Genomic DNA, 22,846 nt, shown 5'->3' with positions numbered 1-22,846 from the left:
CAGGACTTCCTAGCTCCAAGTCTGTTATTCTATCTACTGCGCTGTGCTGCTCAGTCTCACCATGGTATGTAAGCACTTGGAAAATAATGTAGCATGGTAAGGTGTAGCAGCTGCTGGAATCTTATAGACACATGAGCATTCAGTAGACTAATCAATGTGTCCCAAGTGCTCTCCTCTTCCCAAATTAGCTGTTACCATCAAAGATTCCGCCAATCTCTCTGTCACTCAGGCTGACAACCTTGGTATCATTTCCAGCTCCTCACCCTCATTTGTTCCACATCTCCAAATCTGTTCACAGTTCTTGTTTCTAACTGCAGAACAACTCTAATTTAATCCTTCTTTTCTTGACTATCACTATTTCAAGCTCTCATTATCTCTTTCCTGAACAACAGCCAACAGTCACCCTGCCTTGTTTCTCCTTTTGGTATTTTAAGTTCTTCATAAACTGATCCTTCTCTACCTTTCCAGCTTTCTTGCATGTCTCTACATGTACTGCAATACAAATATACTACCCTACTTGAAGTTCCACACACAACACTCCATCTTCATTCTCCATGCCTTTGAACAGACTGTCCGATATACCTGGGATTCCATTCTTCCTCATTTACACTTCTCAGTTTTCCTAGGAGTACCTTTGGTAGGAGATCTGTCCCAGCTACTACTGCCTTTCCCTTTGAGATTATATTCTATCTATTCCATATGTATCTTATATATACCTACTTATTAAAGTTCCATTTTTCTTCCTTAAAATACAATCAATTTGAGGATGACATCTGTTTTTGTCCAGTGCAGATCACAGTGGCTAAATACTAAATGCTTAATAAATATTTGTTGACCAACTAGAGAGGTTTAATGAATTATCACACAAGGTTTTCCAGGTCACGTAGTTGGTTAATATCAGAGGCACCAAGCCTAGGTCTCCTCACTCCAGTCCCATGAGCTTGACATTCTATCACACTGGCATTAGCACATTGATTGTCTACTGATGTAGATCAATAATGAATAAGCAAGAGTAGTAAATTTTGGAAATGAGTGATTTTTAGGATGTGAAAATTCATGTACATGGGTAAGAGATGAGTCTATCTTTTGTGAAATCAGACTATGTATATGTAAATTCAGATGTTCTGTTTCATTTATGTGCCTTGAATTTATCTTTAATATATACTGGAGACTTATGGCCTCTTTCTGTCAGTCCTACTATTATTGCCAGCTCCCTCATAATGATGAATGAAGCAAGAGTAAACGATATAGATTTTCTTAAGCTGCATATAATGTGAGCAACAGTAATAAACGTGTGACATTTCACCTCAGTCAGCAAACATAACATGAAGGTCAGAAAGGATAAATGTTTGTTAAAGGGAAAGAAAAATGCATTATTATAACTTCATATTCCTCTCCTACTGAATGATGATGATGCCACATCATATGCAATATCGGGATGAAAAATGGGGGTTGAATGTATATAAAGGAGTAGTAATTTGTCACAGTAAAGATTTGTAGCAAGCCTATAGAGACAATCATGAGAGAGAAAATTTATAGAAAATGTCATTTTGAAGCATGTTTATTATTCGGTGCATGTTTACTTTTATAAATTGAGTGTTTGGGAGAAGTGCTGAGATGACAGCTCTAGAAAGTGAAATCTCTTGCCTGTCAATGGAATAGCTAAGCCAAAGGACTGAATTATCTGTTTGTCTCAGAGTCAAGTCCAGGAAAATAGCTCCTGAATGCAAAGGAAATGTCTTGTAGACCCCTTTGGGTGATGGAGAATTGCTTTTTCAATAATAATATAGATTTAGGGTCCAGAAGGAATTATAGAGATTGTCTAGTTCAACCTGTTTATACATGAGGAAGCAGGAGTGAAATAACTTGTCCAAAACCTTATAGGTACTAATGAGCACAGCTAGGATTGGAATCAGGTCCTCTGAGATGAAATCTAGCATTTCCTTCCACTAGATTATAGAAAATGCTACAATCTCCTAGATGTGGGAACTCAGTCCATCAGCAGAGATAGAAGTTATTGTATGATTTCCTAGATAGTAATAAAAATAGTAGCTAACATTTGTGTAGTACTTTAAGGTATGGAGAGTGGTTTACATAGATTATCTCATTTTAATTGACACACATAAACCCTGGGAGGTAAATACTATTGTAATCCCTATTTTTATAGTTGAGAAAACTAAGGTTAGGAGGAAGTGACTTGCTCAGAGTAGTACAATTAGTCAGTATTTGAGGTGGAATTCAGACTCAGGTCTTCCAGACTCTGAGTCCAGTATTCTATTGACTATGTCAACTTGGCTACTGGATGACTTTTTGGATGTTTCAGTGACTGAAAATGTGCCATCTTGTACCAAACCTTGTGTTCCTCAGACCAGTAGGTGGATATTCTTTGTTGAGACCATACTCTAAACAAATGATTTTTAACTTGAAGTCCATGAAATTGATTTTCATTGTATTTTGATAGCTATTTATCAATTTAATTGGTTTCCTTTGTAATAACATTCATCTTTATGCATTTAAAAACATTATACTGAGATAAGGCCCTTAGATTTCAACAGACTACTAAAGGGGTCCATGATGCAAACAAAGAGAGAGAGAAACAGAGAGACAGAGCAGGGGGAGAATCCCTGCTCTGAAACTTTCCAGCTAGCTTAAGGTTGCACTTATTTGTCCCAGCCTTTGAGGATCAAGGGTCACTTCCACACCAGAATGAGATCATAGAATTACTTATTCCAGTAGTAATTGGAATCATAATTATCGTCCTTAAATGGTGAGAAATTGATACTTTTTTTCACCAAGAAAGTTGTTGTTATGTTATTTTCAGTTGAGTCCAATATTTCATGACCCCATTTTTCTTTTAACAAAGGTTCTAGAGTGGTTTGCTATTCCTTCTCCTGATGAAGAAACTGAGACAAGCGTGATTAAATGACTTGCCCAGAGTCATACAGCTAGTAAGTGTCTGAGGCCAGATTTGAACTCAGGAACTGAATCTTCCTGACTTCAGGCCCAGCATGCTATCCATTGTGCCATGTAGCTGCTAAGTAGAATTCAGAATATTACAGGGAATAACTAACTCTAGAGTCAGAGAACTTAGGTTCCAATTCTCCTCTTATGCTTCCTTGTAGTATATATGTTGGACCCTCTTCTAGTCTCTCTCTATGCTCTCCAACTTGATGACTTCCCTAGCTCCCATTAGTTTAATTATTATCTCTATGCAGACAAATTTTCATTATGTATGTATGGCATCAGTTTCTCTTCTGAGATCACATTTTGTAATACCGATTGTGGGATTTTCAAACTGGATGACCCATAGAAATATAAAACGAAACATGTTCAAAACAGAACTCCTTACATTTGTCCCCAAATCCACTCCTCTGCCAAGTTTTCATATTTCTATTGAGACCAACAGAATCCTTCCAGTATCATAGATTTAGGCATTATCCTCATGGTAATTTAATCCACATGATTGGATGAGATTAACAAGAGAAAGAATATATGGAGAGAAGGGAACCTAGGATAAAACTCAAGGTAATGTTTAGGGTGTCTCTCATTGGTTTTGTTTGAACTGCTACAGTCATTTAGTTTTAAATGTAACATATATTAAATTATTATAATTATAATACTAGAGGCAAATATATTAATATTATTATATTATATAATTAAATATTGTATAAAGAGGTACTTAAAGTTGTCAAAGCACTTTATATGAATTATCTAAATTTAGACTCACAATAACCCTGTGAAATTAGTAATATACCTTTTATTATTCCTGTTATATAGATCTTTTAGTACCATTTACCAAAATAAAAGACACAACCTTCATTTAATACATAAAAATATTATTAACATATTCATATGATGAAGAGCTGAGCATTGACTATTAACTGCAATTGATTTGAGTTTTGTTGTCTTTCCTTGGTTTCATTTGGTCTGTTACAATCATTTAATTTATTGTTCTTTCAGCTCTGCCTTCTCCACTTTGTATTACTTAATGCAAATCTTTCCATGTTTCTCAGAATTTTACATATTTATAATTCCTGAAAGTACTGTAATATTTCAGAATAGTGATAAATCATGATTTGTTCATCCTTTCTTCAATATTTTGGATATATATTTCTTTTCTTTTTTTTTTGGTGAGAAAAAGAGTGCTGTAATGAATACTTTTGTACATATAGGATTTTTCTTTTTTAGATAACCATTTTGGGATATATTCCAAAGGTGTATGTTTTCCAAGTCAACGGTATAAACAAGTAACTCCTTGCACGATTTCAGATTAATTTCCACAATGGGTGAACTGATTAAAGGAGCCACCAGAATCATTGTGTTTGGCTCTCTTCCCATAGCTGATGGAGTAATCATTTCCCTCTAGGATACACAAATTCCTCCATATGACTCTTAAAGACTGTCAGGTAGCTTTTGCCTTCCCTCCTCCATTTTGCCAGCTTCATTTTACATGCATCATTTCCTCAACTTTGCACTCTGGTGAAACTGGCCTTCTTTCACAAATGGTACTCTCTATCTTTTATTGTGTCGCTCTACCCACTGCACCACTTAGTGCATTTAGTGGTATTTAGTATTTTTGATAATTTGATGGATGTTACAGCAACATTGCACTTATCTGATTATTGGTATTTTTTGTATATTTTCAGGTCAATGATTTATATTTGTCCTTTTCAAAACTGCCCATGTACTTAGACTACATTTATCTATCAGGGAATGGTTCTTGATTTTATACATCTATCAGTTCTCTATAGATTTTAGAATTAATAATTTCATCAAAGTTGTTTAATGCAATTATTCCAATCCATATGTTTTCATTTTATATACTTGGGATTACCTATTTTGTCATTTATGATCTCCTCCAGTGCCATTTCTTATTACAAATCCTGCTCATCCATAATTATGAAAGATAAAATCTTTCATTTTTTTAAAGTATGATTTTTTAATATATTTAAATATTTTATCCACTTGGGATTTATGGAGATAGGATATGTAAGATGCTGATTTTAATTTTCTTTTTTTCATAACTTGAGTGCTGTTTAGTAGTTCATATTGAATGAGGCATTTCTTCCTAAGTAGCTTGAATCAGTGGATTTATCCAAACTCTGATGGTATGATTAATTGCTTGTCTTTCTTATTTGTGCAGCTAATTGGCACAATGGATAAAGAATAATACTCAGGAAAACTTGAATTTGAATTTTGCCTTAGACAATTTATGAGCTATATGATCCTAGGCAAGTCACTTGATCTCCCTTTTCTTCCATTTCTTCCTTTGTAAAATGGGATAATAATACCCCTTACTTCACAGGGTTATTATGAGGATGAAATAGGTAACACATATAAGAATGCTTTGAAATCCTTAGAAGTGAAATGAAAATACTGTATTTTTTATTTTATATCTAATAAGTTAGTATTACACTGATCTGTTTTTATATTTTCTAAGTCTGTTGCCAAACCATTTTAATAATTAGTGCTTTGTAGCATAGTTTGACATTTGGTATTTCCAAGGCCCCTCTTTCTAATATTTGGTTTTTTTTTTCCCCTTAACATCCTTTCATATTCTTAACATTTGATTTCTCCAAATAAGTTCACTTACTCTTCTGCCCAGTTGGCAGTTTGATTCCCTTAGCACTAAAATTGTAAACTAATTTAGATAATCTTTTGGTATTCACTGTATTGCTTTAGCCCAGTCACTGACAATGAATATCTTACTTGATATTTTTAACTCTTTATTGCTGTATAGAGTGCTTTAAAATTGCATTTATATAGGTCTCAAGTGTGTTTTAGTAAGTTAGTTCACAAGTATTTTGTTTAATAGTTATTTTAACGAAATCTCTATTTTACTGAGTTTTATAAGCAATATACAAAAAAGTTTATAATTTTGTGGGTTTATTTTGTATTTATCTGTACTACTGAAGTTATTAATTAAAATGATTTTTTGTTGTTGACTTCTGAGATTCTATAAGTAAGCCATTATGTCATCTGCAAATAGTAACAATTTTGACATCTGTTCAACATTTATTCATTCAATTTTTTTCTTCTCTTCTTCCTATTGGTAGCAATTCTACTACTATGCTAAATAATAGTAGAGATCATAAGGCCCTTGTTTTACCCTTTATTTTATCAGTGTTTGTTCTAGTTTTTGCATATCCCACATATGGTTCATTCATGGCATGCTACAGATACTGTTTGATAAGAGTAAGCAAAAATTCTCTTAATGTCTTGCTATTTTAGCATAAATGAATGCCATATTTTTCAAGATTTCTCTACATATTAATGTAATCATGTTTAATTACATCATTATGATGATATATTTCATTTTTCTAATGTTAAAGCATATATGTATTCCTGCTATTTATACTATATAATTTTAAAATAATTCTGTATACTTGAAAATTAATTTCTTCTTCACCAAGAAATTATTTATTATTTTCCCATCAATGTCCATTAATTATGTTAGTCTATTCAATCTCTGAAATATTTCTCTATAGTTTAAGAACCTCAATCTATTTGTTTCATAGGACTAGTTCGGCAAAGTGCCTTTCCCCTTCTATTTTTGTGAAGGTAATTTAACATAGAATTTATTTGTCCTTTAAATGTTTGATAGAATTGACCAGTAAATTTATCTATAAGAGGAAATCTTTTCCTTTGAGAGTTCATCTTTTACTTACTTTTTTTTTATTCTGAGGTTGGATTGTTTAGATTCTCTGTTTCATATGTTGCAAATTTTTTTTTTATTTAGTTGTTCGGTTTTCTGTGCATATAATTGAGTATAGCAGTTTTTGTTTCTAAGGATAACATTCAATCCCAACTCAGATAGTTATTATCTTTGTGACCTTTTATGGGTAACTCAATTTCCCTAGAGCTTAGTTTCCCTATCTATAAATTGAGAGGGTTGAAATAGATGACCTCTGATTTTTTTTTCCCATTCTTGATCTATGATACAACACAGCTATCCTATGCTGACCTTTTTAGTTTCTGTGGTCCTTCTAGGCTTAATGTAAATGTGCTTTGTTTCTCTTGAATATATATATGTATGTGTGTGTGTGTGTGTGTGTGTGTGTGTGTGTGTGTGTGTGTGTGTGTATATATATATATATATATATATATATATATATATATATATATAAATATTTGTTGTTGCTTTATTTGAGATCATGATTGATGTTTCTGTTTTCTTTTTGGATTCAGGTGATACATCATAATTTGACTATTTGAAATTACCTAGAATCTTTACATATGTTTCTTATTTGCAGCCTATTGTTGGGCTTTGTTTTCTAATCTTCTATAACATCTTTTTAAGGGCCTAATTTATACATTCATATTATGCTTTTAAAGATTTTTTTTCTCTCCATCAAACATTTTATACTATTTCTTCTCACACCATCTCTCCTTTTGAAATAAATAAATAAAAACAATCAGTACTAAATGGTTGTAATCTGTAATGCTTAGAAAAGGCTGATCCTAGGCTGCTTTATTTCCCTTTCCATCTCAGCTCAGACCTTTTATCTTCACCTCCTTTATTAATCAGCCCTCTGTAGCTATAATAATTAGTTGTGCTAGAGGAAATATCCTCTATAACACCACCCTTCTGATCAAATACTCCTCCAGTCCCTTGTTTACATTATTGTACTTCTGCCACTATTTTATACATATGTATATATGAGAATGCTCATGATATCTTCTCACAATTGATACCTGTCTTATTGTTGGAATAATCAATTCTCTGTTATGCTCTAATTATAAGAGCTAGTTTCTCCTTTCTCTTCTCCATCCCTAATATGATTCTTTTTTAAAATATTTTGTTTTTGAATACTGTGTCCCAGAGATTGTTTCCTCTTTATTCTCTCTCTCAATGAATAGGACTCTAAAGGGACCATATTTTTTCCTCCTCCTTTTAGCATATCAGCAGTAGACCAACACTTCAGTCTTTCAAGTTATTCATTTTTTTTCAACCTTTCTTGAGTTTGTTTTGTCGCTCTTCTCAAATCAAGTTTTCTCAAAAGGACTTCCTCAAACTCACTGATTTTGTTAAATGCCCAATTTCTTTCCCTGTAGAATTATGATCATCTTTTATAGGATGTTATTTTTTCTTTCCATTTTTGTACATTATGGTCTAATATTTCTTTTCTTAGTCTAATATGCAATCTTCTATGATTTTGATTGAGGTTCTTCAGTATGTATTCTGCCTTTTCCTAACCATTTTGAATATTTCCTTTTTGACCTGAGAGTTCTATAGTTTAGTAATCATATTTCTGAGTGAGAAAACTTGGAGGTAACTGTTCTGTGGTATCTATTGATTTTCACTTTGCCTTCTAGTTTTATTATTTCAGGGAATTATCTTTTATGATTTCTTAAAATATGGTATTCAGGTTTTTTTTTGTTTATTTCATCATGTTCTTTTGAGAGGCTTTCACTTCTTAGCTTATCTATGTGCAGTATTTCTATTCAATTGCTTTTTCTGTGTAATATCTCACATGTTCTTCGAATTTTACCATGCTAATGATAGCAATGAATGACATTTATGTTAAAGTTTCAAAGTACTTTACATACATTATTTGAACCTCACAACATTCTGAGATCAACACACAAAAACTGAAACTGATAGAGGTTAAGTGTCTTACTCAATACAGTGTTTTTTTTTTATCACACCATATTGTTTCTCATGCTCACCTTTCTGTACTTGTGTACCACAGAAAGGTTGGTAAATGACGTATTGAAGATAATTGAAATTATTTTTTTCTTTTGCAAACATTTCTGAAGAAAAGACAGAGGCTAAATCCAAGGCATTTTCCCAGTGTTGATATTCAACATGTTTCTTGGAGAGGGATTTCCTTACTACTAAATCATTCTCATCAATGTTTATTTACTTGTGCTGTCCACTTATACTGAGAAGCATTGGACAATAAAGGACACATCATCACAAAGCTAACATCAACATGAGCATAAAGGATAAGATGCTAGAGAATTGTCATATTTGTCAAAAAGCCATTTAATCTAGACATTCCCAGTTGTATTTGCCACTTCACACAAATACCTTGAGAGGAAAGTCACTTCTGCATATCCTTTTCTCCATTAAAAAAAAATTAAAGCAAACAAACAAGGAAACAACTGTCAAATTGGGATACTTGCAGTAATTACCCTAAAGTTGCTGATTGTGCTGTAACAGTAATAATGATCAAGAGCTTTTCTCTCAGGGCCGTTGTGAGCCATGATGAATGAGAAAGCACCAATGAAGCAACTATAGCCATCATGAGGCATGGACAATGAAGGAAGAGCAGACTCTTTTATTCTCAGCTTTGACAAAGGTTATTCTAACAAGTACCTGAAAGTAACGATTACTCTACTTTTTCCCCAACTTTTTCATCAAGTTGATTTAAAATCACAGAGCTCTGTGCAAAGTAAAGTGAGAGCCATGGAGAGGTATGAGATAAAGTCCATATTTTCCATTTAGTTATGATCTAGATCAGGGGTAAAGAAACCTGCAGCCTTGAGGCCACATGTGGCCCTGTAGGTCCTCAATTTTGGACCATTGACTGAACCCAAACTTCACAGAACAAATCCCCTTAATAAAAGGATTTGTTTTGTAAAACTTGGACTCAGTCAAAAGGCCTCACTCAAGGACCTAGAAGGTCACCTAGGGACCTTGGGGCTTTAGGTTCCCCACCCCTGATCTAAATAGAACAAAGCAGCATGTAGTAACCACTGGCTTTGGAGTCAGATGGGTTTGAATCTTAGATCTGCTTTTTACAACCTGTGTGATTTAGATAGCAAAAAAGCATTTATTAAGCACCTACTACGTGCCAGTTGCTAAGTGTTTAGAACACTAATATAAATAAAATGAATGAACAGAAAATAGAATATAAGATATAGGAGTTACCAATAAAAATTTGTAGATATATTTATTTTAGGTAGAAATTCAATTTTAAGTGAACCTAAATGTAATGTATGTTACTTAGTTCTGCTGTTTAAAGTTAAGGCATTTGGATTTTGTGATTAGTTTATCAGGGATGCTCAGAATCACCATTTTAATAGAATGGAAGCCAAACTGGAAGATATGAAGGAATGAGTGCCTGGTGGGGCAATGGAAATACAAGCAATAGAATATTGGATAAATTTGTTAGTTAGTGGAAGAAAAGAGAGAAGCTCAGTTGAGTCTTTCTTTCTCTTGGGAATAGAATAGCCAAGTGATGACTGTTGTTGTTCTTTAAGTCATTTCAGTCATGTCTGACTCTTCATGAGCCCATCTGGGGTTTTCTTGGCAAAGATACTAGAGTGGTTTGCCATTTCCTTCTCCAGCTCATTTCACAGATGAGGAAACTGAGGGAAACACGATTAAGTGACTTGCCTATGGTCACACAGCTAGTAAGTGTCTGAGGCTATATTTGAACTCATGAAGATGAATCTTCCTGGCTCCAGGCCCAGCACTCTATCCACTGCACCACCCAGCTGCTCAAGTGATAGCCAATGTTAAATACTCCTGCAATATTACAGGCTAAAAAACTCTACATAAGATGTGGTAGTGAAGATTCTGTTTTTCAAGAAAAAGCTTGTAATACTTGAGACATATCCCAAAGAATCTCCAAGTAGACATCTGTCAGGGGATTTAGGAATAGAAAGACATAATACAAGGGTGATATGTGCCCTGTTACCATCCCTCCCTCTAAACAGATGCCTGCAATTCTCCAGACAGTGTTATGGGTGCCAGACAAGAAACAGCAATGAACAGAATGACCCAAGAGATAAAGACGTGACTGTACTGCCTTGATCAGCACTGTTACTGAATTTTGTCATCTGGGCTTATGACAGAAACTGAATAATCAGCAAGATATTTACACCCAGGAGATTATCCTTTTTCTCATTTGACCTAAAGTGTCTTCTGAAAGGGTTTAACCTTTGCTGAGTTCTTCACCACCTAATATTAAACCTGTAATTAAAGTACCATGACTCAGTGAAAGCCTCTTTACTCCTTAGTGATTAGAATTGAGATTGTGTTTCTCTAGACATAAATATAATTATGCTACTAATCTGTACAATCATTCCAGGCCTTTTTAAATTGTTCTACAGGATTATTGGATAGACGGAGAATTAAAAGGGAAATTGAAAGAGTGTCTGTCCTATTTCTCTGCCTCCCAGGATGCCATATACAAGATAGGTAACATGGATGATTTTGTGTTCTTCAAACTAAGCATGGCACATACTAGGAGGAAATTGCCATTATCAATGCAGATCTGCAACTACTCAATAATTTATTGCCTTAGAAAGTTTCTTGGTGCACTGAGAGATTGTCCACTGTTATATAGCCAATGTATGTTGGTAGCAGGACTTAAATCCAGGTCTTCCAGACTCCAAAGCTAGCTCTCTATCCTTATTACCTTTTATGTATTTATCCATTATTACCTTTTATGTATTTTATCATATTGGTTAAAACAAAAACAAAAACTCACTTCTTGAGAGCCAAAATACTATAATTAGAGGAAATGAAAATTTTTAAAGGTTGACTTTCCTCAACGACTAATTTCGAAGGTAAAAATGACCTAGAATTTACCTAGAGTTAGAAGCATGACTCACCATTGAAAAAAAATATTGAATTCCTTAGTTTCAGTAGAGAAATATTACACACTAATATAAAATGTTAGGCAGATATTTTAAAATTCAAAAGGGGAAAACAAAAGAGACTATAGGATAAAGCAACCAAAAATCTAAGGAAAGCACTTTTTCCTTAATCTCCTAATTACTTTGTCTACAACAGTACACTCAATAACTTTGTCATTTTGAGGTAGACTAGTCCACATTAACAAATAAGTTACAAAAAAAATCATAGGGCTAAAGATGGACAGTTAATGGAACTACCAGCATTGAAATAAGAGTTGCCTTTTAGCTTGGACAAATACCAGGAGTACACTAATGCAAATCAGTGCGAGAAAACAGCAATATGAAAGCAGAATTAATAGCTGTAGCTGTTTCAAGAGGACTGCCATACACTTGGAATCACTGAGGCCTGCCTAAGTGGCAAAAAATTGTAGTAAGAAAACATTGCCAATAGGATGGTAAGAGATGTTGGAATGCAACAGTATTAAAAAGCAGGGCACATTGATATATCTGAAAAAAGAATAGCATCCCTTATCAAGATGTGTACCGCATAAGCTATTTGGTTTTGATGAATGTCTAGATGAGATGAGACTATAGAGAAAAACAAAAGGAAACAGACGTAGAGAAAATTATATAAGGGGCTTCCTTTTCTGTGACAGAGGGAATTGCTAGTTTCTGAACACTATAAGACACATACATAATGAGGTCCCACTGAAGGACTTACCTTGGAGGGAATGGTAAAGGATTGTTTCATTTATATGAAGGATAAATACCATCACCAAGTACATTAAAAGTTATGTCCAAAACACATAGTGGCAATAAATAATCTATGAATTGCTTAAAAGTTAGGTAAAAAGGAACTATCTTTTCATAGTGTATATAAATTTGTGTATACATTTAATACTCTCAAGTGAGTCATAATTTGTGATTTCATCAAATATAGGAAAATGCTTATGTAGAAACTCTCTTTATGAATATAGACCAGTAACTGGTCTATTGTGACTTAGGAAGCTTACTGGATCACTCAGTGATTAAGCATCTTAATCAATATCACATAGGTAATTAGTGATTTTTATCTTTATGAAGGATGGATATTGTTATTAGGCCCATTAAAAGTTATTTAAAACATGTTTATTATATGTATGTAACAATAGAGTCAGTAAATAATAGAGAAATTGGCTAAGTAGCAGGAACTCACTTTGAATCTAAAAATGCATAAACTAACATATATATGCATGTGTATTTATCTGTATACATACTCACATATAGGTATGCATATATTAACAGAATTTTTCTATATTTAGATGAAATCACAGGTTTACCCTCAAAAGGTTAATCAGTATATCTATCAATCTATATTTAGAGGTGGATCTTCAAGACTTGTGATTTCATTAAAATATAGGAAAATCCTGATGATGATGGTATATGTATGTGTGTGTGTGTATGTGTGTGTGTGTGTGTGTGTGTGTGTACATATGCATCACTACAGATGTAACTTGGTGATGTTAAGTCTTAGGGACCTGTGATTCCATTAAAATACAGGAAAATCTCAATTTAAGTATTCCCTTTCTAAATACAGATCATCAGCTTGTTTGCTAATCATGCACTGAGAGATTAACTGAATTGTCAGGATCACACACATAGTAAATGTCAAAAAAAGGAAGAAAGAAAGAAGGAAAAACTTAGGTCTAGGTCTTTTTTACTTTAAGGCCAGTCCATGGTCTGTCATATTACAGACTGCCTTTCAATATATATATGTATATATATGTGTGTGTGTGTGTGTGTGTGTGTGTGTATGTATATATATATTATATATATATATATATGTATATGTATATATATGTATATGTATATGTATGAAATGATGTAGAAGATAATTATCTGATCTCATGGAAATGTCAGTTTAGTATGTGGAAGATAAGTGATGAAAGATGAGATGAAGGAATATGATGTGTTAGTTTATTATAGAAAATACAAGTGATATGGAACATATTTTTGGAAGGCCAGAAAACTAAAGTGAGTAAATTCAAGGAGCATAGAATAAGATTATAAAGCAGCTGATGGATTAGATGAGCAAGGCATTGGCAAAGACATATTCAGCCTTTTTTTTACCAACAGTTTACTTCAACCAATTTCAGAAGAGAATGAAGTTCACTCATTAAGCATTGTCTTAGGATTGGATTCTGTGCAGTTCTGGTGTTCATATTAATCATAATAATAATCTAATTTGACACAAATCTCCTGTATTCCAAACCTCCTATTTTATCCTTAGGTCTCACAAAACATCCTTTCCTCCACTCTCTTACCTAAAGATGTTGCCTCTAACTTCCCTAACAAACAACAACAACCACAAGAAAAGAAAAACGAAGTTATTCATCCGGGGCTCCATCTTTTCTGTCATATCCCTCTGACATTATCCTCCACGATATCCTCCTTAATCCCAGTCCTTGATGAAGAGGTAGCCCTTTCCCTTGACAAAAACAAAACCTCTTCATTCACACTTTCCCTCCCAACTCAATCTCAACACGTACAAAACAGAATCAATTATCTTTCCTCTCCATCTATTTCTTTTCTAATCTTCCCTATTGTTTTCAAGAGGCCAACATTCACTCACTCACTCAATATACAATCTGCTTCATCCTTAACTCCTCCCTCTCACTCATTTTATATATCTAATCAGCTTGCAAATCTTGTACCTTTACTTCCATGATAGCTCTCCTACTTGCTCCTTTCTCTCTATTCACATAAATAACACTATGGTTCAGACTTTCATCACCTCACACTGGACTATTGTAATAGTCTTCAAATTAGTCTTCCTGGAATTTCTCCCCACTCCGATCCGTCTTCCTTCTAGCTGCTATCATGATTTTTACCAAAACTTACATCTGATCTTCCCCTCTCCACCCCCTGCCACCTTCTAAATAAACTACAATGGTTCCCTATGACTTCTAGGACCAAATATAAGTTATTTTTGGTCACTTAAAGTTCTTCACAACATAGCCTTTTTAGACCTTTCCAGTTTTTCACTTTATTCATTCCACCTACAGTAATACTGGTCTACTCGCTGTTCTTTACCCAGATGGTCCATTTCCCATCTCTCTGACTTTTCATTAACTGTCCCTCGTGCCTAGGATAATTTCTCACCTTCAACTCTTGTTTCCATGTAAGACAGCTCAAATATTATATTATTTAAGAGGTCTTTCCTGTCTCCCAACCTGCAGGTGACTAACTTATAGTTTTAGTCAGAGATATTCAAAGGTTAAGTGACATGCACAGGGTACATAACCAAAGTATAAGACAAAGGATTTGAACCTGGAGCTTAATTACTCCAAGAAAGATTCTCTATTGACTATGACATACTGACTCTTGATAAAAATAAAACAATAAATTTAATATGGCTTTTTCGAGTTTGCAAAGCACTGAATACATACTATCATATTTGATCATCTCCAAAACAAAGTAATATTTGGTATCACTTGGGGAAATTATTTTGGTAGCTTGTGTTACTTTTGGTTTCATTGGTTGGTTAACAAATCTTCAGATTAAAAGTTTCAATAATTTGTAAATTTTATTTATGCAGAACTCTCTCCCTATCCACCAATGATGGCAAATGATTAAAATAGTGCTATTGTATTAAGTATATTTTTACTCTGTAGTGATCAGTAAGTTTCCAAATTTCTATACAACTAATTCTTACAAAATCTTTTAGATAAGAAGTTATGTATTATCATATTCCCATTTTGATAAAATTAAATGAATAAATAAGAAAATAAATAGATCATTGAAGGAAAGAATGAATAAATAAAAGCTTTTGCAAAGAGATATGAATGCCATAACCTAGTCATACAGCTAAGAAGCACTGAAATCAAGATGGAAATTCAATGCATAATGTATTACTCTTCTATATGGGTGCCACTGACTCTCAAAATTTCCACTCTTACAAACACACATGACAGAACCAGCAATGATTCAGGATCATTATACCTTTAAGTTGTATTTGACATATTGTAATGCAAATTTTTGAAGTATATTTAATGTCTATATACTTTTAGGGATACGAAACATTTATTGCTTTTTTTTTTTGAGGACAAAGGATCTGTATTTTCAGTATTAATGATGACATGTTGCAGAGAAGCCTCTAGAACCTCTTAAAGAATTCAGAGTCCTTGATTTTTACATTAAGTAGCCCTTGACTGCTATATTTCCTAGTAGGTGTTTCTTCCATCTCATTCCTCGCTGTTAACTGTCATTTCTCATGACTGTCAAAATTTCTGTATTAGCAATCTAATCCCCCTTCCTGGAGTTTGTGACAACCCTCTTCCAAACTACGTAGAAGTTTTGTCATTTCCCTCAAGGTTCATTGCTTTGTTCTGTGGTTGGTGAAGGTTACTAGAAATCAGACAACTGGATAAATGGAGAAATATTGTATTCGTTTTTGGAGTATTTTTTTCTATTAACTTAATAACCTATTGGCATAATCCCCTTCTCTCCATCTCTCCAAATTCTAGTCATCATTTAAGGCCTCATCCCAACCTTATCTCCTCTGAGAAACTTTCCCTGTGTACATTACTCCAACATATGTTAACCCTTTCCTTCACTGATTTTTAAAAATTGTAGTTAGATTCAGTATTATACCATTTCACGATGATTGTTCTGTCATTGTTGAATTCCTTCTTAATTAAAATATGTGTTCCTTAGGAGTAGGGACCATATATTAGGAGTATGGTATGGTAGATAAATCAGCTAGCTTCGGAGCCAAAAAGACCTGAGTTCAAGACCTCCTCTGACATAGACTTACTGTGTGACCCCGGCAAGTCACTTAACACGTCAGTATGGTACGCCACTTTCTAAGAATATAAGTTTCAGAGGAGGTATAGACCTGTATTGAGAGAAAGAGATTCCTTATCTGAGAGTTCCTTATACTAATAAAATTCAGGTCCAGGTCCCATCCTTATCTTCATTTCTTTATAACATGTAGCAGAGTGCTCAAAATATTGACACAGAGAATATTATTTGATCAATGAAGTTTTTAATGAAATATTCATTTCTGTAATTATATGTCATTCTGTTTAATATATATGTATAGATAAACATTCAATTTAATATTTTATTATGAATTTGATAAACACCAAATCAAATGGGTATTTTCTTATATTTGGAAAAACTGGAAAAAAGAGGACTATCTAAGAAACTGAGAATTTCTATTATATATAACTTGCAATCAACATTAAACGTTTGGGGTCAGAGAAGGATTTTTTATTTTTATTTTTTAATTTTTTGATATTGAGTCACTCTATCTTACCCAGGCTAGAGGTAAAGTGACCCATTGACTCAGTACCACTGCAGATCAATACAGAACCTTTGACCAGCTCCTTTTCTGACCAAGACCAGTTTGCTTCTTATTGTAAAGCCTGGTGGTCACCCACTCTCCAGGGATTTGCCACTTTGTTGTGCACTTTGTGTAAATATCCAATCAGCTTTATTCACCCTGGAGCTCAGAACTTCAAGGTCAGGTAATCCTCTAGTGTCAATGTAACAGTAGGAGGAATTACAGATGCATGTCATCACATCTTGTTGAGTAGCAGATTTAAAATAAATGTGTATTTCTGTAATGATTCAGTCTCTCCCTTTCTCTGTGTTTCTTTTTCTCTTCTAGTCTGCTCCCAGTTTTCAAGAGGCGTTATGCTATTTTTGGATTTTATGACAAGAAGTCTGTAAATACTATTACATCCTTTTGTGGAACTCTTCATGTCTCCTTCATCACTCCCAGCTTCCCAACAGATGGAACACATCCATTTGTCATTCAGATGAGACCTGACCTCAAAGGAGCTCTTCTTAGCTTGATTGAATACTACCAGTGGGACAAATTTGCATACCTTTATGACAGTGATCGAGGTAAGAAGCCACTGATTTTGTTGGATTGGGGTGAGTACAGCTTGCGTTGACATTTATGGTGATATATCTAAGTTATAGAACCTCAATGGCATATATTAATTTGAATAGCTCTGGGACAAAGGATAAAAATCACATGAGAAATTATTATTTTAATGTTATACTCATTCCACAGCTTTGGGGGTATCCTAATAATAAATCTGTGGATTTAAATTTATTAGTGTAACTGTGTATAAAATGATGATATGTTTTCATGTGAAGTGAAAAATACAGCATGTCAGTCAGATATTTTGTCCAAAATACTAAACCTGTAAATACTTGTAATGTTCCCAAGTGTTACATATATTTGTGCATTGGATATTATGTAGCACCAGCCAAAAAATACTTTACATAATAAACAAGATGATGGCTACTTCTGAGAGGTTTACATAAAATTCAAAATATAAGAATGTATGTATGTATGTATGCCATGTGTATACACATATGCATGTATATGTATATATATATACATATATGTGTGTGTATGTATATATCTATATATCTATATCTATATAAGTATATATCTATCTATATCTATCTATCTATAAAACTACAGCACATATAGACCTCTCTGTCTCTCCCTCCTCCCTGTTGGCCTGAATATTGGGATCCTTATAGTTCTAAAGAAGTGCAGGGTATGTACTCCACATATACATATTTAGAACATACTTGTTATTTATTGATATCAGGAGCTCCTAATGAAGAAGCCCTATCTATTTGGGAGCTTATAGCTTTAGCAAGTAGTCTGGAGCCATGAGAGGTTAATTGATCTGATCATTGCCATATTCCAATAAATATGAGAGGTGATATTTGAACTCAGATTTTCCTGAGGCCTATACATACACACAGATATATACATACATATACATACAGGGAAATATTTTATTTATATTACTATTTAAGAGAAGAATTCTAGTGAAAATGTTAGTTGGGTATAACAATAAATCATTGTGCTTGTGCAATTTTGATAATTTTGGAATGCTTTTCTCTTTGCTTCCTCTGTCCTTTTCAGTCAGTTTTAGTTCTTTTAGAAGCCAATTCAAATTTCCATGTCAGTGGAGCCAAGGAGTTTTTTACAAAGGGTAAACTTCTCCCTAGAAGGCTTACTTTGTTGATTAGGCTTCTAGAACATCAGCAATTCCAAGTGAAAATTAGAAACTGTTCTTGCCACAAGATGGTACATCTGGTCATCTCGCAAGGGCGCAAAAGATGGTAGATGCCACTCAATTCTCCATTGATCAATGAGTTGGCCCACATGGGTCAGGCTCATCTGAGTCAGGAGTATTTAGTTAAGGAATCACATAGGATTCTCTGATAACCTTCTGGACCTGAAAATGATAATATTCCACTGAACAACCAGTACATTAGCTCAAAGAAGGTGTTTGTGTCAACAAATTTCTCATTCACCTTTGGGAAGGGAGAATATTGTTATTCTCATGGGATGGCATAATATATGGAACATTTAGATCAAATGTTGATTCCAATGTGATGAATTATTCTGAAGCAGTTACCTTACAAATGCAAGACTAGTATTTATATAGCTCAGCGTTTGCTGACAATTTCCCCACCTCCACCCCCTCCCAGTCTTGCTTATTGCCAACTCTTGTCCTATCTGCAGCCTGAAAAACTTCACTGTGTGGGAGGGTGTGGAAGGTGTTCTCCCTTGAGGTTGAACTCAGGCTAATGAGTACACTAATGGAGGAACTCATAACATTTCTTACATGTCTCTATTCATTCTTCTTAAAATTCACGTTAGGAATGCTTGGTTAGAATTTCTTTTACTAATGTAGATTGGCGCCTTCTCTTTTGGAAATACTAAATAAAGCTTTAAGTGGTAAGGTTTAAAACCATTTAAATCTGAAAATACAATTGAGCTCAAGCATCTCTGGTAATAGAAAGATGTTGAAACCAATCCTATACTAAAGTGTTATTAAAAACCTTTCACTTAATCTAAAGACATTGTCAAGTAGTTTTTGATAAATTTTGATTTGAGCGTTATGATGGTAGGGCTTATCTCTGAAACCTTTCTCAGAAGTACATCTGTAAGGACTCTCACAAAGTAATTGGGAAATGCCTGACATCCTCTACCTAATGAGTTATTTGTTTCTTAAAAGCCGTAGCTTTTTTTGTCTCTTTGCTTCCTTTTCCTTTGGGTCACATTTCAGATGAGAAAGCTAGTTTTTGTGTTTTTTTTAGTACCTATTTTAAACAGAAAGGCAAATGTAGCATAGGAATCATTATTCTCTTTCAATCACATTATCTCTGATAATGACACCAAGGGCATATGGTTATGCTCCTTGATGTCAGCCTAAAACTTAGAGATCTACCACCCCCCAAAAAAAATCCAAGTTTCCCTAAATGACCCATTACAGAGCAATGATTCAACAAATCAACAAACAGTTATTAAGTACCTGTATGTGCTAGGAGTTATACACTAGGAAGAGACAGACAGACAGACAGAGAAAGAGAGAGGGGAGATGGTTACTGTGCTAAAAGAGCTTATATTCATTTAATTATCTAAATTTTGAAACTATATTTTATATTCAACCTGTATTCTATTACAAACAAGGGAAAAACTAAACTATTTCTCCTAGACTAAAAATCCATGTAGTTCCTTCTCATTCTGGCATTACAAGATATAGTGAGTTAGAATGTGGGCTCCTTGAGAGCAGTGACTGACTTTGGAGTCAGAAAGAGTTACATACATGTCTTGTTTTCTGAAACACACTATGCATGATGGCTGTGTGACCATGGCCAAGTCATTCAACCAGAATGAACCAGGCACCTCTTTAAGATTATAAATACCAAAAGGAGTTGCTGTTGTGTGGAGATTTTCTGTACCAGAGGGCAGACTTTTACATTGGTAAAAATCACAAATTTGAACCACATGGAGCTTACCAAATTATATTTTTTGTAGTGTCTAGATGAGGTAAGAATACTGTTAATGATATATGTATAATTCCGTTCTTTTTCATAAAATGAATAGTGTGTATGTGTTTGTTTAATGTAAGAGAAGGTAGAATGAGAATCACCCTAAACATTTTATCATGATCTAGGACTACAGGATAGGGAAAAAAAAACACAAAAAAACCCCAACAGCTGCATCTCACTTGGTCTTGGTAAATCCGTCCCAGTGCCTCCAAATGTGACTTTGGTTTAGCTACCAATGTATCATGATTATAACTATGTGTTAGGCTCAGTTGTTTTACCTTGCTGAAGGAATAAAAGCATAGTCAATACTCACAACATTTCAGCTCCCTTGGACTAAGCCTTGGTCTCCTTGCCTGAGTTACAATGCTGCTTGTATCATTTTCATGATATTGTTTTATCACAGGCATTCATTGCAAAGGTTTTGGCAATAATAAGTTGGATCTGGTCCATTAGAAATCTTTGCATCCAGATGAGATAGTCATTTCAGCTATGGTGGACATTTAAATGTTATTCTTATTGAATGTACATCCATTCCAAATGTATATAAATGCTAGAGCTGAGGGTCAATATTTCTTGAGGATCTAAAATTGTGATCCTACTATTAAAAGAACATAATCTTAGGGTTTGAAGGGACACTTGAGGCCATCCATTCTGATTCCTTTATTTTAGACAAGAGGAAACAGCCCCAGAGATATCATACAAACAGTAACATGTAAAGCTAGGATTAAAATCATGGTCCTCTGACTCAAAATCAGTGCCACTTTCCACTCTCCCATGTGTACCACACTCCAAGCTTTGTCAAAACCCACATAATGAGAGACTTTGACAACAATTCTATAGAGTGGAGAGAATGCTAAACTTGGAATAACGAAGGCCTGGTGTTGAATTCCACTTAGACACATTCCAGTTGTGTGATCTAGGTCAATCATCTAATCTCTCTTTGAATTAGTTTTCCTGTCTGTAAAATGAAACAGTTGGACATGATAACTTCTAAGGTCCCTTTCAGCAGACATATCGTACATGAACCCACCACTGGCTACATGTTCAGCTAGCAATTCTCCTAAATGCAGCCAGAAATGTGTTAAAATGTAATTAGGAAATATTTAACAAAATAAAATTTAAAAATAATAGACATAGATAATGTTAATATGTGGTTTTCTAAGTCGATATGCTGGCCATAGGAATCCATTTGTATTTGACACCACTCTCTTAGAGCTTATGATCCTTTAATTCAGTCCTATAAAATTCTGAATTATAAAATGGGTGTGATTATTCTCTGCCTCTGTGTAAGACACAGTTTGGGTGTTAGCACTTCCTATTTATGCTGTTTTCTAGTAATTTTAGAGTTTTTGGTTGGTCGCAGAATCATAGAATACTAGGAACATATAGTTAGAACAAGGAGATAGAACCTTGTAGACAATCTAGCACAATCATCTCATTTCCAAATAATTTCCAAATAAGTACAGGTTTAAGTACTATTGGAAGCTAGCTTTGCTAACTTTTTCTAGCCCCAAACTACAGTCTTAATCCAAGCCAGCCATCTTGCAAAGTGAATACGGGTGGTTGTAAGGAATCGAGCAGAATAGAAATATTTGAATGACTAAGTATAAATCTATCACCACTCCTGGAGATGGGAGAGAGGGGAATATTTCTCCTTGTTCCTCTGATGGTTAATCAGTAGCATCATCTCCAGTAACAAAGGATGGTAAGTAGCCCACCTATTTATGGATCAGCTACTACTGCCCTACATATAGATTTAATAACATTAGCATTGACTTACCATTAAATTAAATCAATCCACTCCAAAAATGAACCACTCTAGTAGAGTTTTAGCTGTGTGACAAATGTTAGTGTTAGCTTTTCCAGTTACAAATTACACACTTTAATAATGACAGATTTAAGTAACAGAGATTCAGCGTTGACCATTAGTGACTTTTGGTGTGTGGAATTAATTAGTTTTAAAGTCTGCCACTTTCTTGAATAGATTCTGATTTAAAAAAAAAACACCATAATTTACATTTTCATTTATAGATAGAACTGCTAAGGAACAGATTGAGAATTATCATTTGATGAAATCCATTTACAAATTGCCCTCCATGCTTGAAATTCCTACTTGTGCCTGTCAGATGATAGCACTGAATTTCCATGATTACAAATACCATTTCTATTTCAATCTTTCAATAATCCTTCAGATGGGCCTAATATTTAAAAAAAGGATAGATATGTTATCTTTAATTTTAATACATGTTTCCCACACCAGCTATTATTTCAAAGAAAGTGCCTGTTTAGCAGAGGTAGATATATCCTGTAGATGGTATATGGGTATTCCCATTGTATTACCATTACTACTTTAAGGGCATTAGTCATGGTACTCTACAAAAATCTCCAAAGAAGT

General features: G+C 34.0%; 1 protein-coding gene across 1 annotated transcript in view; it reads left to right on the top strand.

Moving 5' to 3' along the window:
• The window catches only part of GRIA2 (glutamate ionotropic receptor AMPA type subunit 2), a 178,617-nt gene that overhangs the window by 71,273 nt on the left and 84,498 nt on the right, over positions 1-22,846 (top strand). The window contains 2 exon segments of the mRNA XM_020994112.2: positions 17,246-17,269; positions 17,272-17,484. Coding sequence (XP_020849771.1) covers positions 17,246-17,269; positions 17,272-17,484 — 237 coding nt within the window.

The sequence above is a fragment of the Phascolarctos cinereus genome, unplaced genomic scaffold, assembly GCF_003287225.1.
Source record: "Phascolarctos cinereus isolate Bilbo 61053 unplaced genomic scaffold, phaCin_HiC Scaffold_9;HRSCAF=440, whole genome shotgun sequence".
NCBI lineage: Eukaryota > Metazoa > Chordata > Mammalia > Diprotodontia > Phascolarctidae > Phascolarctos > Phascolarctos cinereus.
This window is presented reverse-complemented; position numbering and strand designations above follow the sequence as displayed.